Source organism: Trichosurus vulpecula, chromosome 6 (genome assembly GCF_011100635.1).
Source record: "Trichosurus vulpecula isolate mTriVul1 chromosome 6, mTriVul1.pri, whole genome shotgun sequence".
Classification (NCBI taxonomy): domain Eukaryota; kingdom Metazoa; phylum Chordata; class Mammalia; order Diprotodontia; family Phalangeridae; genus Trichosurus; species Trichosurus vulpecula.
Window position 1 is genome coordinate 75,452,033 of NC_050578.1, and position 19,275 is coordinate 75,471,307.

At 39.8% G+C, this 19,275-nt stretch overlaps 1 protein-coding gene across 1 annotated transcript in view; it reads right to left on the bottom strand.

Annotated features, from left to right (window-relative positions):
- Positions 1 to 19,275, bottom strand: part of FRAS1 (Fraser extracellular matrix complex subunit 1) — a 352,531-nt gene that overhangs the window by 64,703 nt on the left and 268,553 nt on the right. The window contains 3 exon segments of the mRNA XM_036764965.1: positions 2,318 to 2,477; positions 5,014 to 5,164; positions 12,380 to 12,493. Of these exon segments, the coding sequence (XP_036620860.1) occupies positions 2,318 to 2,477; positions 5,014 to 5,164; positions 12,380 to 12,493 (425 nt within the window).

Here is a 19,275-nt window from a genome sequence, read left to right on the forward strand (position 1 = left end):
ACTGTCTTCTCCATTCAAATGCAAGCCTCTTGTGAAGAGACTGGTTTGTGCTTTATACTTGTACCCCCCAGTGCCTGGGATATAAAAGATGCTTAATAAATACTTGTTGACTGATTAATTCTTGAATAAGAGGCTCTCTCTTCTCATGATACTGCTGCATTCTCTGTATATAACTCAGTCTATTACTAGCATTCAGAGAAAAAATAATTTGGCACCTTTAAAAAGCATAGATGTTAAATGAAGAATCTAGTCCTCTGGAAGGCAAGGTTACCGAGTAAATGAATTAGGTCAGGGCTGTCCAAAATGCGGCCTGCCTACAAGCATAGAAATTTACATAAATGCTTTAGTAAATGAAGCCAAGCTACCATAGAGCTCTCACTAAAATGGCAAGTCAAAATATATTGTCTATTGTTTCAATAAAAACCTAAGGTTGGAAAGCGCTGGGACTGGAATCAGGAAGAATCATCTTCCTGAGTTCAAATCTGGCCTCAAATACTTACTAGCTGTGTGACCCTGTGCAAGTCACTTATCCTGTTTGCCTCAGTTTCCTCATCTGTAAAATGAGCTGGAGAAGGAAGTGACAAGCCACTATAGTATCTTTGCCAAGGAAACTCCAAATGGGATTACAGAGAGTCAGACACGACTGAAACGTCTGAACAACAAGAGATATTATAAACCATTATGCTGAGAGGAGACTGGCAGACAGTTAGCATGTGCAGGCTTGACCCAGGGGGCAGACTGAGAATTATCTCATCATAGCAAAAACATGCCATAGGTAGAGTCCAGAGAATGGTTGAGAGGCATTAAGAAGAGAAATAAAACCAGTTTCCTCTGATACACATAGGGAAGAGCATGGAGATCAGGTAGAAGCTTCAGAAAAGTCCTTGGGCAGCTCCAGACATGATGAAAAGATAAGTGTACCTGTTAAACAGTTCTGTTTTATAACAAGTATAGCTAGTGACTTTTTAAAACCCTTTTTGTAACAGGGATTATATTATTAGAATTAAATTTTGTAACAGGCATTATATCATTAGAAGATAAAACTTAAAATGAAATGGTGCTGTATCTTCATTTTTAAATTATATTTCTATAGTAAAGGCAAGTACATGGATCATGTGCTACATACCTGCTTCTTTCCCATCCACCCCTGAGAATGACCTGACAAATGGCCCTGGCAGATTCTGAATATTGCTACAGGATTCACCAGGTGGGCAGTCACTTGGAGATCAGACACTGGAGGGATTCATTCACCTCCTTATGATGATTCTTACAACCTCTATCGTTTTTGAACCATGCAAAATGCTCCAACTCTCGTTATTCCTAATTCAGGATAGCAAACATTATTTTGGGGGAACATAACCAAGGGTCCAATAACAGCACAATTTTGCAGAGTTTCAATTAGAGATGCTATTGTGAGCTGCTTTTCTGTAATTACAGCACGTGGATGGAGGATATAGGCCATATCTAGAGTCTGTGGCATTAATTATTCTGCCAGTTTCATCTCCTTACATTCTGATTTCACCCTTAGTGCTGGCAAGTATACATTTTCAATGCTATTCTTGCAAAATGATCCAAACATCCCAATCTCTTATTCATTCTGGAGGGTTTGGATTATACCTGCTACACAGTAATCAGCAGACTTCCACTTTCTCCTATTGCCATAATAGGGGGAAAAGAAGTACCCGCAGCTTCAGAATTCACCCCAGGTCCACAAATCCTCTTGAAAGCTCAGCACCAAGGACAGAGGAATGTGAAGGACAATCCATTTAAATATGTTGGGCTTTTCTGTTTTCTCTCAAGTCTTAACCACATAGGCTAATGCTTATTTTTAGGTCAGGAGATTTTTTTAAGCCAGCTTAAGCAGAATAATTCTAACCAAAACCTATATGCTGTTGTTTGGTCATTTCAGTCAGGCCTCACTCTTTGTGACCCCATCTGGGGTTTTCTTGGCAGAGATACTGGAATGGTTTGCCATTTCTTTCTCCAGTTCATTTTACAGATGAGGAAACTGAGGCAAACAGGATTAAGTGACTTATCTAGGGTCACACAACTAATACATGTCTGAGGCCATATTTGAACTCAGGAAGATGAGACTCCTGACTTCAGGCATGGCACTCTATCGATGAGCCACCAAAACCTATATACATGTGAACAAAAATCCCATGAATGTCTCATTGATGGGATGCCCCTCAGAAGACTTAGCACAGTATCTGGTGCGGAGTGGGCTTTTAATAAATATTGATTGATTGACTTAAGGGTGATTTCCAAGGCTATCAGAGGTATTCCTCCATTTTGGGAAACAAAGCACTATTTGTACCTGGTATGTTTAAAGCTGATCAGGGACCACTGGATATGGAAGACATTGTCACTGACCACATTGGGTTTGCTGTCTTTCACTAGGAACTGAAAGCTGTCCATCGTCTCATGGATCTTCTCTTCATTTAACACATAACGTATCAAACCCAAGTTGACATCCTCTGTGGGGAAAAGATGGTCCATGAGTCAGTTTAAACACAGAATGGCAACACCTCTCAAATTAAATGCTCAAGTCTTTTGCCTTGAGTGACTTTGAGAGAGTAGTGTGGTCCAAAGGGTCAGTGGTTCTTAAAAAGAAAGTATTCGATAGGATTTGAAAATCAAAATAGTTATTGCTTGGGGGAGAGGGGGGCTCAGCTAATAGTGAGGGGGATCACAGAACCAGGACAGAAGAAGAAAATAGTGTACATCAGAAGTTATTAGCTCTGGAAAAGCAGCTCCAACTTGACCTGCCCCTTTCCCCCCAAAAAAACCAGGAAGAAAGTCTCTCTGTGTAATTATATCTGGGATTCAATCCCTTGTCATATTGCCTCCTGGTATCATCTTCCTCCAAAGCTTAGCTCAGCCACCACCACGTACATACAAGGCCATTAGGCCTTGCCTGAATTACAACACTCTCCCCCTCCACATTCCCACTTTACCCTCCCCAAACTGAAAAGCTTCTCTCATTTCTCAAATTTTCCTAGTGCATTTTCTTTGTATCTCTACTTTGTACCCTTGACCTTGTATGTGTCCTACTGCATCCTCTCCCACCTCATATAAGTTCCCTGACAGCAGGGACCATGTTATTTTTTTATCCTTATATTTCCAGCACTTGACATGTACCATTTTGTGATTAATAAATGGTTGTTTAATTGAATGAATCTACTAGGAAGAACATAAAAACATTTTGGTTGAGTGAATAATAAGAAGTGATTGTGACATTGATGGGGTGGTGGGACCTACCTGGACTCTGTAAACCCTAAGATCATGTCTCTGGAAGCAAACCAGAGACATGGTCTTAAGGCTTTTGGGGTCCAGGTCCCACCATCTCATCAACATGCTTTTCTTAAAAGTTAAAATAATTAATGTTTTTAAAAGGGTTCTTGAAAAAGTATTATTAATAAATTATAAAAATGCTTTTCTTAAAAGTAAAAAAAAGAACCCACATCATTTGTTTTTTAAAAATATTATGTGATATACAGGCAATGTGGAATAGAAATCTATCTCGTCCTATAAGAAAGTAAGGGGAAAGGGGATGGGGTAGGGAGTGGGATGATAAAAGGGAGGGCAGATTGGGGAAAGGCACAGTCAGAATACATGCCATCTTGGGGTAGGGGGGAGAGTAGAGATGAGGAGAAAATTTGTAACTCAAAACCTTGTGGAAACGAGTGTTCAAAACTAAAAATAGTTTTAAATATGAGAAAAAAAGTATTATGCTTTTAAAAGTGATTATAAAATGCTTTTTATTAAAATTTTAAAAACTCCACATCATTTCTGTGCCTGGCACATAGTAGGCAGACACTTAATATTTGTTGAATTGAAATTTTAAAGTGTTCTTTAAAAGTATAGTTTTCAGTTCCAAGGGACTCATGACCAAAAATGCTACCCACTTCCAGAGGGAGAACTAATTAATTACAAATAGAAGTATAATTTTCCCTTTCTTTACTTTTCTTGGGTTTTTTTTGCAACGTGGCTATGTTGCATGGATTTGGGTTTCACATGATTAATATATCATATTGCTGGCCTTCTCAATGGGTGGGGGAGGGAAGGAAGGGAGAGAATTTGAAACTCAAAATTAAAAAAAAAGGTGCAAATAACTTTTTAAAAAGTATTGTCTCTAAAAGAGATTACAAAAATGCCTTAAATATTGAAGATTTAAAACCCTCAAATCATTTATTTTTAAAGGGTATTTTTCATTGTGCTTTTATAAAAATGCTTTTCTTAGTACTGGAAAAACCCCACATCATTTGTGTTTTTGTTAGGCAGAAAAGTAAACCTCCTGGGAGAACAAAAATATCTTTAAATCAGGCCATGGTAAACAAAGGAAAAGATGTAAAAGATGAACGTGGAAGAAATAAATTCCCAAAGCCCTGGTATGAGGCCCCTGCTGCATACATTAGGACCTCTTTATCTTCTATGTATCCTGGACTCCTATGGCTAGAGTCTGGGGAAGCCCATGGGCCCCTTCTCAGTAAAATGCTTTTAAATGCATGAAATAAAATATAGAGAATTGCAAAGGAAATTATTTCTATTAAAATACAGTTTTCCATTTTTTTAAGTTCATGGAGCTCAGGGTAAGAACATTGTTCTAAAGCATGGCCATGATATAAAACAACCAAGAGAGGGAAGGGGGAGGGAGGGAGCGGGGAGGGGATGGGGAGGATGACAGGGAGGGGAGAGGGAGAGAGAGAGAGAGACAGAGAGGGAAGGAGGGAGAGAGAAACAGAGACAGAGAGAAACAGAGAGAGACAGAGAGAGAGATGGGGGAAGGAGGGAGGGGGGAGAGAGAAAGAGAGAGAGGAAGAGGGGTAAAGGTCACAGGAGAAATGGAAATAATAAGTATACATATTATATAAGATAAGAGTATCAGAGGCTCAGAAATAAATGATGTGGCCCATAGCCTGAAAGATGGGAGAAGTCCTTCCTTTAGCTAGGATCGGGAGAGGTCCAAAGGCAGCAGGGGGACATGGAGATTCCTGACCTCTGGTTGCCTACCCTGGGTAAAAGTTGTGGCAGCTCGGCCAGGTTGAAGTTTGTTCTCTACATAGCCATGTCTGGGTCCAGTTGTTATCTCATAGACAAGATGCTTATCCTCTGTATCTGGGTCCATGGTCAGTAGTTCTTTCTTGGTGATCAAGTTGGTTGCCTAGAATACAAATGCCAAACAATTCTATTCTTGGATTTATACAGATTTATACAAATTAAACAGAGAATTAAAAATTCTTCCCTCCATCTTTAAAGGCATCTAGATGACACAGTGGATAGAATACTAGGCCTAAAGTCAAGAGGACCAACCTGAGTTGAAGTCTAGGCTCAGAAACTTACTACTTGTGTGGCCCCATCCAAGTCACTTCACTGGTATCTGACTCAGTTTCCCCATCTGTAAAGTGGGGATAATAACAGCCACTTACATCCCAAAATTATTGATGATTGAGTATCATACATGTAAAATACCCAGTATATAGTAGGCACTTAATAAATCTTCCCTTCCTTCTTCTATACTACTCTATGGAGGGCTTATTATATTCATTCAAATAGTACAATTTATATAATGAATTATACTCCTTAATGGTAGAATCTCAGGGTTGGAAGGAATCTTAGAATTCAGTGACAATTGAATTGCAAATCCCCTTGCACTGTCCGTGATAACTAGTGAAGAAGGCCTTGCTTCTCGATGGAAATTCACTAGTTTATGAGGTAACCCATTTCATTTTCAGGTACTTCTAATTTTTAGGCAATGGGCAGCTAGGTGGTACAGTGGATAGAGCACCAGGCCTGGAGTCAGGAGGATCTGAGTTAAAATCCAACTTCAGCTGTGTGACCCTGGGCAAGTCACTTAACCCTGTTTCCCTTAGTTTCCTTGTCTGTAAAAAGAGCCAGAGAAGGAAATGGCAAACCTCTTCAGTATCTTTGCCAAGAACACTCCAAATGGGGTCACAAAGAGTCAGACACGACTGAAACAACTGAACAATAACAACATAAATTCTTAGGCAGAATGTTCTTCTTGTGTCGAGACAAATTTCTCTCTTTAACCTTCACCCACTACTGCTAATTTTGTTCTCTGTCATCACAGAGTCTGATCCCTCTTCTGTCCTTTTGAAAATTTTAAGTAGGAAAAACTAAAGCAAAATCATATGACAGAGTCTAAGACAGTGTGTCTTTTCTCCTCCAGGCTATATACATACATACATACATACATATATAATAAATAAAATATATGTGTGGATATGTGCATATATTATACGCACACAACATATATATACGCATATATATTTCCTTCAATTCTTTTTCATATAACATGAGTTTAGAGAAGAAATGGGATAATATTTGTAAAGTGCTGGGGCCTATCTGTTCCCTTCCCTGTCCCCCCATGATACCCTCCACTCTGTTGATGTGGGGTGTCTAGAAATGAACACAAAACTCTAGATTTTGCCTGACTAGGCAGAGTAATACTGATGAGGAGGACTGGAGTGGCAATTCTCAGGCAATACCTTAAAGTCTGCTTTCTGAATAGCAACCGTGTGGGGTGGAGAGTGTAAGTGTTATTATTCTGTCTGTCTTTCTCATTCTATTCCCATTCTATAGATAAAGAAACTGAAGCTAAGAGAAATTGAGTAATGTCCAAGTTCCTTTATCACCTGAATGGCATGCTGTCTAGCCATGTCTCTTCCATCTTGGATCTGTGCAGTTGAGTTTTTGAACTTGTGAAGGACTTTACATATATGGATATAGATATAGATAGATAGATGAATGGATGGATAGATGGATGGATGGATGGATAGATACATGGATGGATGGATGGATGGATGGATAGACAGACAGATAGATGAACAGACAGAGAGACAGATAGGATAGAAAGATAGATAGATAGACAGACAGATGAATAGACAGACAGATAGGTAGAGAGGTTGGATAGATAGATAGATAGATCGATCCTCTAAATTTGTTCTTTTTAGACTTAACCCATTCTCCTAGTCCACAAGGATCTTTTTTGATCCTGATTTTGTCCTTCAAAGTAATGTCAATCTCCTGTAGCTCTGTCACTGAAAATTCAATGACCACAGTTGCTCTGTCTTTAGATATCTACCTAATTGTAACATACATTATTCATGCCACATTCCTTCACCCCCCTCCACAAATACACTCCAAGAGTCTTAGCTAAGCTCCTTCCTGAAATCCATCCACACATGGTACCTGCTGTAATCTCATGACATAATCTTATCAAAAAAAGGAAACAACGCTTGTCTACCACGATTTGTTCTTGTGAAGTCAGTCAAGTGTGCTGGGTCAGTGTGAGCATAGTTTCTCCCTTAAAGTGCTCACCAAAACATATATTGAATAATTTTTCTTAGAATTTAAGCAGTGTCAAAACTGTTGTCTAGAGTTTCCAGAGTCTAACTTCTCGGTTTTTTAATTTTAATTAGGACACCTTCCCACTGTGTCTTCAGTCTTCCAAGACCTCCTCCATTCCCCACAATTCCTCAGAGATAACTGAAAATAGTTCAGTGATCACATCCACAAGTTCTTTTAGTATCCTGCAGAGAATCTGTCTGGGCTAGAAGACTTGAACTCATTTCAAGCACTTGGGGGCTCTCTTCCAACTCTTCACCTACCTAGACTAGGCTTCAATTTCCCTTTAACCATTTTTGTTCTGCCCTTTCTGACCTGGAGATCATTCTCTTTGACAGAAAAGACAAAATAAAAATGAGCGTTGAGCAGTTTTCCTTTTCTTTCTCATCTATTAACATTACACTGCTGGCCTCAAGCTAGTGGTTCCTTCCTTCTTTCATGTGTTCCAAATATAGTATAAAAATGTTTTGTGATGAAATAGAAAATCATCAACAAACATGAACATTTTCCATGTACAAAGAAGACCAGAAAAAAGACTGTATAAGAAACCATGAATCTATTACATACCGCTTGTTGTTAAAATACTCACACACGTACGTACATACATACACGTATATTTAAACATTAAATTTAATACGGCAGTACCAACAATGGCCTGCTTGTTGTCTGTATATACTCCCTTCTGAACTTCCTTCTGCCTACTTTTAAATGTTTCATTGATACTATCTTTTTTTTGCATTACTGCTACCACCCCCAAACTCTCCTCTCACCCTCGAAGAAAACCCTCCATTGTAACTTTGGCCTTTGAAGGAGATCAAGCCCTCTTTGGGTTGAGAGGGAGACCTCTAGAACCTAAATAGGAATCCTGGGAATTGTAAGCCTTTTCTCTCCATTCTGACAGAGAGACAGACAGAGACAGAGACAGAGAAGGAGAGAGACAGAGACACTATAAGGAGCTGAGTCCTATATTACTGGGATTTTTTTAACTGAACTGAAGCAGAGGTGGAGCTTTTGCTTTAAGCTTTGAAGAAGTACGAACAGGAAGCATTATGAATGGGAAGTAAGACAAAGGTGTTCACTGTAGACAGGCAAGGATTAATTTTTTCTCAAAGACACTGAGGAAAGTAATGAAGTGTTTTAATCCCCTTTTCTCCCCCCAAACTCCCAATTCTTTCAGTCTGTTTGTGACTTTTGATTTAATTCATGTCTTTAAAAGCATCTTACCCTTTACATAAAACTATGATCAATAATAGGTCTTGGCCAGGGCTCTCTGACTGGTACAGCACCACCAGCCCATGTATCTTTCCTTCAGCCCCACTGAAGGAAATGGATGCCAAGAATGATCTGTATTTAGCCCCTGAAGAAGTCCCTCTGACAGCCTGGGAGACCCTGTTGCATCACCCTCATCTCAGACATACACTAGGAAGAACAGAGTGCAGTGACTTAAGCCCTATACCCTCCAGCAGTTGCCCAGAAAAAAAAAACCAACCCTTTGAGACAACAAGCATTTTCATCTACTATGTCTATGTCTATCTGCCAATACTTTTTTCTCTCCAGTATCATTCAATCATTGACCAAAGAAAACAAAACCTCCACTTCCCACTCTCTCATCTACATCCTTCTCAGCCCTTCCAACTCATGAACCATTCCCAGGCTGCCCATCCTTTCCAAAATCTCCTTTGACATCACCATATCACAGAACACAAACTTCCCTTCATTCTGACCCTCTCTCATTCCTTTCATCTACTAGCGTTCACTGATACCAGATTCTCCACTCACAACCCAGCATTCCTGGCCATCCTCACTAGCCCTGGACATGCACACACCCCATGACATACTGGTCCTGGAGGAAGAAGCAAAAGCCTCTATTTACCATCACCATTCAGTAACCACCTCCTCCTTTGATGGTCATTCAATTAAAATTTTTTATCTAATCAAGATCAAAGTGACTTTTGTGAACTGCCCCCCAGATCATACAAACTATGAATTCTTGAAACATGATTCCCAGGCTTTTTAAAAGTCATGTTCTTCAGGGAGTCCACTGAATCTTAAATCATCTGTGGTGAAGACATTTATGAGCCACCGTAATGGTCATGGAGCTCCCAATATAAAGATATATCTAGTACAGCTACAATAAGAACTCAAAACACTTGCTAAAATGATACCACTAATGACCAGCAAGAAGGAGTATTTTAAGAGTGTCTGTAGTATCCGGCACTGGATGAATGTTCTTACTGAAGAAAATCCCTTGCTCATGGTTCTTTGCAAGCTGGGCATTAGTCAGGTCTTTTTTGATGATAACATGAACCAGAGTTTGCTCTTTAGTCAAACCAAAAAGGCATGACCTCATCTAGGGTCATTAACTGTATGCCCAAACTTAAGCTTAGGTAAGAAATAATTCTGCGGGCCGTGTGTTCCAAAGGAACAATGTTTATGTGTTCATGTTCAGCACTGGTGATGGTAGACGGGGGAGTGAACAACACTGGAGCTTGAGTATTGGCTCCCATCTTCTGTGGCCATTCAATATGCTTTTCAGTCAATTGAACAGTGTGGCATGTTGGGAAGGAGCCCTGCATTTGAACCCAAACTCTGCCATTAATCACTTGATTAACATCTTCTAGATATTCATGAAGTCCTTATCAAAAATTATTTTTATTTCCTTTGAGTCTTTGTTTGGGGTTGTTATCGAGTTAGATTTGTAATACATAACCAGTGCCCCAAAGCAAGCACCTATCTCACCTCCCAGTCACCAGTGCCAAATCCTGTTATCATGCACATACCTCCTCCACCCCTTCTCAACTCCCCTTCATGTTACCTGCTTTTCCAAAGTCTATGGCTCATCTCTGATAAAACTCAGCATTCTCTTCACTTAAACGTCCTCTCAACAATTTCATGATTTCCCTTCATCAAGCAGGTTCCCTCCCTCCTAAGACAATAAGCAAGTTCACTCATTCATGTCCTTTGACTCCTGAGAGATACACTTGACTGAAAGTCAAGATCTGATCATCCTCAGAGAAGATGGAGAGAAGAGAGAACTCAGAGAAGCTGAGAGTCGGAAGGGTCCAACCCATATACGATTATAGGATTACTCAACTATGGTACCGAGGGCAACTAGTTAGTCGTCCAGTGTGTTTGATGGTGGAACCCACCACCTCTCAAGCCAGCCCATCTCTCTTTGGGAAAACTTGAATCATCAAGAAGATATTTGCCTGACATCAAGCTTAATTTTTTCCTTCTTCAGTTTCCACCCATTGTCCCTTGATTAGCCTTCAGAGGCAAACAGGTCTAATTAATACAGGCCAATCTTTCTTGGACATGATGACCCTTCACATCCTTGAAGACAACTATCATGCTCTCCATGATTCTTCTTTTCCCTAGGCCAACCACAACCAGTTCTTTCAACCAATCCTCATATGACATGGACTAAAGGCCCTTCACTATCCTCCTTGCCTTCCTCTGAACACTCTCCAGCTTGGAAATATTTTTCTTAAAATAGGCACATAGGAAGTACTAAATAATTTTTTTTCCTCAAAAATTCTTTCATTCATGTTTAAAAAAAATGGCCCACAAAAGAAATTTCTATCTTTCAACGCCATCTACATAGCTATTCATCTGTTATATCCTCCTTTAGGGGCAGCTAGATGGTGCAATGGATAGAGTGACAGCCCCGAAATCAGGAGAACCTGAGTTCAAATCCAGGCTCAGACACTTACTAGTCACCTAACCCTGTTTGACTCAGTTTCCTCATCTGTCAAATGAGCTGGAAAAGGAAATGGTGAACCACTGCAGAGTATCTCTGCCAAGAAAACCCCAAGTGGAGTCATGGAAAGTCAGATACAACTAAACTGACTCAACAACACATCTTCCTTTTTCTTCTAATGACTTTGTTTTCCCCCTTGCTAATGCAAAAATGAATGTATTATTTTATCATCCAGCCTCATGTGAAATATCAGAAATGGGTCACGGTCAGGAGGACTGAAACGTCCCTAAAGCCTATCAGATAATTTAAAGGGAATGCCCATCTCCTGGGTGGCCATGTGCCCCTGTCCAGCCTGCCCCTAACCATTAAGATGTCTTCACAGCAGTGGTATCTAAAGCCTATCAGATAATTTAAAGGGAATGCCCATCTCCTGGGTGGCCATGTGCCCCTGTCCAGCCTGCCCCTAACCATTAAGATGTCTTCACAGCAGTGGTATCTAAAGCCTATCAGATAATTTAAAGGGAATGCCCATCTCCTGGGTGGCCATGTGCCCCTGTCCAGCCTGCCCCTAACCATTAAGATGTCTTCACAACAGTGGTATCTAAAGCCTATCAGATAATTTAAAGGGAATGTCCATCTGCTGGGTGGCCATGTGCCCCTGTCCAGCCTGCCCCTAACCATTAAGATGTCTTCACAACAGTGGTATCTAAAGCCTATCAGATAATTTAAAGGGAATGCCCATCTCCTGGGTGGCCATGTGTCCCTGTCCAGCCTGCCCCTAACCATTAAGATGTCTTCACAACAGTGGTATCTGCTGTCCTTGTTGTTCCACAAGGCATAGGAGGATGCTTTTTTTAATGAAATTCCAATTCCATGCCCTGCAGGAAAAGCCACAACCCTCTCAGAAATTTCAAAGGGCTTCAGCATTTCCACTTCCTGTGTCATGGTCTTGTACTCGCCAACATTTGACCCCAGTTTTGATTCTCCTATGTCTTTTCAAAGGCTTTTACTTCTTGGTCTCATTCTAATATTCTTCCTTCTAGTCTATCTAGGAACACTTTATTTTCCACAATAAATCAGGGAAGAGAGAAGTAATTTTTCAGATCCTTAGCCTTCTCCTTAAATAGGGCAACAAGGAATTAAATTGTTCACCAGATGTTCATTTTCAGGAGGACATACATTTTTGATGAGTTGGGTAGGCTTCATACCCATACACCCAGAAGTCACTTTTTGCATAGCTAAGTAGCTACTAAAGAAAAGAAAAAGAGACTCAAGAAAGTTCAGTTAGCACACAGAGCTAGGAAGGCTTACCTGTCCATCCATATACTCCAGCCACTGCAAGCCCAAATTGGTGACAATCCTTGGGGTACCATCATCCACTGGAAGGATGTCCACTTTAAACCGCTGGGGTGCTGCTGTCACAATCTAAAGGAAGAAAACCATCATTCATAGACACACCAAAACACTCCATATTCAGGATGGGAAAAATGAAATCCTCCTAAAAGGGCGGCACTTGGGGTATGGAAAATAAAACGCAGGTCAGCAGCTTGCATTCTGTAATGAGGACTGTAGCAAGTCAGGGGCATGAGTTTGGGACAAAGGAACCAAGGACACACACTCATGGGGTTTCCATTTTCAGTGAAGATTTTTTTAACCATCTGGATTTTTTATGGATTTTAGTAACATTCAGGATGGAACCAAAAAAATAAACATTTCCCTTTTTAGAATTCATAACATCCTTTCATGAGAAGCTAACCAGAGCTGTTAATGCTTAAAGGGCCAGGCATGTCAATCAAAGTAAAAATATTATCATTTTATTTTGAATTTTTTTTATTCTACTATCTCTATGGACAAAAAACAATGCACAAAATCAATTGACATGGCTTCAAGGTATTCTTAAATTCTAGTCTTTCTAGGGTTAAAATGGCAAGGTTAAATTTCTATGAGGGAAATCTTCCTTTTTTCCTGGAATAGGCTTTTCCTTGTCTCTGGGGGGAAAAAGGATCTAATTGTAAAAAGAAGGTGAGGAAGTAGATGCATCAGCGGGAAGAAGGAAAAGATTCAACTCATAATAACCTTAAATATTAGGGCTATTTCAGCTGGTAGATTCCAAAGGTTCCTCCTTTTACTTTGCCTGAGCTATGTCCACAAAGTCCAACTCTGAGGCCTCCCTGTGACACGGAGGTGAGTTTGGGCTATACAAGGCTCTACCTGTTGAGAGCCAGCTCTGGTGGGCTCTGCCACCCTGGAGAGGCAAGGAACTAGGTCTGCTTTCCATGGACTAGCCCAGGGGTGGGGAACCTGCAGCCTTGAGGCCACATGTGGCCCTCTAGGTCCTCAAGTGAAGTCCTTTAACTGAATCCAAAACCTAGGGGATTTGTTCTGTGAAGACTGGATTCAGTCAAAAGGCCTCATTTGAGGACCTAGAGAGCCACATGTGGCCTCAAGGTTGCAGATCCTCCACCCCTGGAGTTGCCTGATGAAGGCCTCACTGTGGAATATAATGGAAAGAGCACTAATTCAAGAGTTAAAGGATTTGAGTTCAAATCCTGACTCTGATCTTTACTCCCTATGTGACTTCAGGTAAGTCAGCTAACTTCCCCTAGCATCTATTTTCTATCTGATCAGTTTTCTATCTTTTTATCTAGATAGCCTCTGAGGTCCTTTCCAACTCTAGATGTCAGTATTAAAAGGCTCATTCATCACTAGTGGGATGCCTGTGACAACTTATGGAACAAAGATAAATACACAAAGGTCCTCAGTATGGCCAATGAAAGCACAGTGGAAAAGGAGGTACAGGTTGCTGAGAATCCCATAGTTTTTTTTTTACCTTGAATAATAATAATACATATAATATATACATAATAACTAACTTAGTTATGCAGACTCCAAGTACATGATCCATGTCCATTGATCAGTGAGCAGATGTACTACTATGGTATCTGAATCATATCAGTTTTGACATCCTCACTTTAAATGATGACTTTAGTTGGAAACAAAAGACAAAGTGAGCTGGAAGATAAATGGAAGGATGTCTAATAAAGTCTAAGTAGAAGATCATAGATATGAGGGAAAAAATAAATTTGCATGATAATTTTGTTGTATATTTCAAAGGAATAGAAAGTTGTGCAAAGTAGATTTACAGTTTCATATGCAATCATCTTTTTATTGTTCTGTTATGTAAATGCTTGTTTTATTCTATGAATTTTAAAAAAAAAGATTTGGAGATGGAAGAGACCATCAAGGTTTTATCTCTTAATGATGCGGACGTGGAAAATGAAGTCAACAGAAGGGAAGTTACTTGGCCCAGTAGTAAATGGTAGAGCCAAGATCGGATTACAGATTCTCTGCTTCTAAATCCAGAGACCCTTCCCCTGACCCAAGGTCCTTCCACATTGGTGGGCTTGGTTTTAATTCATTTCCAAAGGTAACAACAGACATATCTGATAGGATACTTGGTCGTTTTGACTTGCAGAGCTAAAAATAATTATCTGCAAAAAAGGTCATTAATAAAATAACTTCTGCTCATGAACCAACATTTATTATAGAAGATAAGTGGAGAGAGTCTTAAAAAAATAAAACCTTGATAAAACCCTCTAAATCATGTCCATGTATACTCTGCTCCTTGGGGACTTCAATGCAAAAGTGGCCACAGGGGAGGCTGGTGAAAAGTGCCTTGAAAATAGATTTAGGCAAAAAAGGGAGAAAGAAAAAACCTGGAGGTTATACAGATGCTTTATTTCTTTGCTATGACTATTTCCTTTAAGGGTCAGGAGGCTGTCATTGGACAGGGTGATAACAATGTCACACAACATACTGAAAAAAAGAAACTTTTATAGCAGACAGCAAATGATACTTAGTGGTTGTCATTTCTGAATCAACTGCCTGTGTACAAACAGACCATTCGCTTGTGAAAACCAGAGAAGGGAGAAGGGAAGCAAACACAGATATGTGTGTGTCTGTGTGTGTGTGTGTGTGTGTGTGTGTGTGTAGTGCTTACAATCTGCCAGGCACTGTGCTAAGTGTTTTACAAATATCATCTCATCCAATCCTCACAACAACCCTGGGAGGTGGCTGCTTATTATTATCCCCATTTTACAGAGGAAGAAACTAGGCAAACAGAGGTAAAGTGACTTGGCCAAGGTCATGCAGCTAGGGAAGAGTCTGAGGCCAGATTTGAACTCAGGTCTCCCTGACTCCAGGCCCAGCTCACTGTGCTGCCAGCTGCCTCACTAATCACTACTAAATCATAAGAAAGAATTAAAAATGAGAAGATATGATATGGAACAGAGGTGGCTCAAACCTGATCTATTTAAATAAGCTGTTGATGAAAAACAATGGGAAATGGATACAAAGAAATGAAACCTGCAATTAACAATTTCCTAAGGAATTGGAATGGATGCAAATCAACTGCCAGAATGGAGAGAAAGAATAAAGGGAAAGATGGGCTTACAGAAAATTTGTTGAGACACAACTAATCCAGATTATCCTGAGGGCATTCATGGATGATACTGAAAAATGGACAGAAACACTAAAAAACTCAGAAAGGTCTGTGAAGATTTCTATAACAAAATCAAGAAGAGCTAAAGCCACCTGAACATTACCATTCCCAATGTGATGCATGATGAAGTAGAGATGGTGCTCAAGCAAATAAAAATACAAAAAAGAGGATGACTAAATGTAGAGAAGTAAATATAGAGAAGGTCCACATTGGTTGTAACTTAAATTAGAGAATACTAAGGAATTAATTCTCTAGATATTTGAAAGAAGAAGGCTGAATGCTTGCTTAAAAAAATTATTACTGACAAAATGATCAAGAAAATATCATACAGCTACTATCCTATATTTATACAATTCTAATAAGCATAATCTACATATATATTGGGGGTGGATATCTCTTTCCCAAAAGTATGAGATGGAACGAGGAAGACTTTTGCAAGGATATAGCTTTGAAGTCACATAACTGACTAAAAGGCAGTCTACAAGATCTCACAATGCTTATAGTTTGGAGACAATACAAAAGCATTTGATTCAATAGATCAAAGTAATGTCTTAATGTCATGTTAATTAGGGTGGGACTTCTTTTTTTTTTTTACTGTTTTCTCCTTTGGAATGCTGAGGTAATCAAGTACCTTTGATGAGTTTTGCTTTTCCAATGTAATAGCAAGCAAAGTGGACTTTCTGTTGTCTTTGTTTTGGAGTGCTTCTCAGTAATGAGGAATCTTTGATTGAATCGGGAGTCTTTGATGACCTGCTTATGTCAAGGGAAGGCCTAGTTCTGCCCTCTAACTCTGAGCAAGTGCTTAAGTCACAAGAAGGCCTAAATCATGTGGGTTTGAGTCGCATGGCTGTGATGCCCTTTGACCCTGAAGAAGTGTATATAAACTCAGAAGTTAGTGTTTTGCTTTTGGGGGCACACTCATTGAAAGAGTGTTGGTGACGAGACTCTGGGTAGCCACCGAAGCAACCCCACCCCCAGCTTTGAAAACCCAGATGTTGGTGTTTCTCTCTCTGGTAACTGTTGGTATATTGCTTGGACGGACAGCTAGAAGCCTGTCTACTGATTCGTGTTTATTTGCTCTGTTTATATAATGTATGCTTGTAATTTCTGTTTGTAGTCTCTCTGAAGTTCAGGATGCTGGCTTTTCCCCCTGAACTAAGTGAATGAAAAATGCATGTTTCATTAAAGTAAAATTGTTAACCCCTTAAAGCTACTTTCCATAGAAAAGCAGATCAAAGAACTTGTGCTAGCAGCCCATCTGTGTTCTCTTGTTGGTCTTGTGTTGGTCTTTCACCTCCATGGCAGCTGCTAGCAACATTGTTGTTACACTTAAAGGTTCTTCAAGCATATGGTTCTCATGCATGCCTCAAACAATGGAACAATAAAGATGACTTTATCCAATCACCTTTTGATTAACACCATGGTGGCCATGAAAGATGAAGATGTATTTGCCAGTGTCATGAAACAGATCTGGGCCAGGTACTCTAGCTGATGGTAAACTGGATTCAGAATGAACAGGAGAAGGAGAGAGGGCTTGATTACATTTGCACATAGGGTTTAATAAGTTCCATTATTCATCCAGTGATACTGCATAGCTATGAGACATAGCACACTACAATCTGAAAAGCATTAACATTGCAAGTCGATGAAGGGCAACATAGAAAGGTCTGTGATGGGTGTAAATAGGCTGCAGTATATTAACAAAGATTTGCACAGAAGAAATGACATAATGAAGGACTGAAAAGGACATAGGCCAGACATCTAGAAAGAATCTTCCTTTTTGCCTTTGTACCCCCAGGGCTTAGCACAGTGCCTGGAACATAGTAGGTGCCAAATAAATGCTTGTTGACTTGATTCAACATAGTAGGTGCCAAATAAATGCTTGTTGACTTGACTCAAACAGCGTGAGTGTTCCAGCAAGTGGCTACATAAATTGACAAGATCTAAAGGAAAACTGACAGCATGTTGGATGAACATGGACAAGAGTCACTCGTGTGGATGAGAAAATGGGCATAGGTTGTGAGTGAACCACCACATCAAGGAGATCACAGATCTATCCAGATATCAAAGTATGCCAAGGGTGACATGATTATAAACTGCAAAGAATGGTGTAATTCTACTGTCATGTTGAGCAGTCAGGTTTTTAATTTTCATTTTAATTTTCATTCTTCTTTATCTCCCAGAATCACCCTGGAGACCCACTGTATCTCCCTTGTTAACCAGAGGAAAAACAGGCCCCTCACTGCCACATACTGGGCCATTCTGATATTTTGAAAGACAAATCAACTGCAGAAAAACTGCAGACTAGGAGAGAAAGGAAAATGAAACCCATGATTGATCAGTAATGACAATGCAGGTGTTCAAATAGCAGAGAGAATCCCAGGAGACTTTACTGGAACACAAGGTTAACCTCATATAACCCGTTCCCAGGCTGATGGTTCTACAGACAGTATAGCAGGTGTTTCTTCACTTGTCATGTTCTCTACTGAGGCAAATGCAGATTAATTCAACACACACACACACACACACACACACACACACACACACACACACACATTTTAAAGAAAGCAAGCCACTGTGCCAGGTGCTGTGGATGCAAACCCAGGAAAAAATGGTGCCCTCTTTCTGACAGCTCATGTTTTCTCATAAGATTCAATAGCACTTGGCATGATATACGGTACAGTAAGAGCTTAATAAATGCTTGTGGACTTGTCACATCATTGGAAAAGCAAATACAAGATAGTTTGAGAAAAGGGAGAAGACTAAGAGCTAGGGGGACCAGAAAAGGCTTCACAGAGGTTGTTGCCCCTGAGCTGAGCCTTAAAGGGAGAGAAGTACTCAGAGGCAAAGATGAGAAGGGAGAACAAAAGCTCAGAGGGGAAAGATTAACACAGAGTTTGGGGAACAGTGAGTAGACCAAGTTAGCTGGAACACAGAGAGCTTGAAGGAGTATGATGTAAGATAAGCCTGCCATAACTCTTTTTGTGGTGGCTAAGAATTGGAAATTGAGGGGATGTCCATCAATTGGGGAATGGTGATATATGAATGTAATGGAATACTATTGCGCTATAAGAAATGATGAGCAGCAAGGAAGAGAACACTGTATACAGTAATTTCAATAGTGTAAGATGATCAACTGTGAATGACTTAGCTATTCTCAGCAATACAATGATCCAAGACAATCCCAAAGAACTTATGATGATCTCCAGAGGAAAAACATTGATATTGTCTGAATATAGAATGAAGCACACTATTCTTTCTTTCTTTTTCTTTCCTTCTTTCCTTCCTCCCTCCCTTCCTTCCTTCCATGCCAGTCTGTCTGTCTTCTTGTACAAAATGACTAATATGGAAATGTTTTACATGATTGCACATGTAACAACCTATATCAGATTGCTTACCAACTCGGGGAGGGGAGAAGGAAGGGAGGGATAAAATTTGGAACTCAAAACTTTAAAAAATGTTTAAAAATTGTTTTAACATGCAATTGGGAAAAAATAAAATATTTAAAAAAGATAAGCCTGCCATGGTCTGGAAAAGTCATTTGCTCCAATGAACCAAATGGTTTTCTTATAGTCAACAGAAAATATACATCCTGTATTCTTAAAACCTTTCAGTCAATTGTGTGATTGGAAAGAGGAATGTCAGCTTCTTGAGGGCAAAAACACTTATCTTTGGTCTCCTTATTCCCATACTCTGTAGCAGTGGG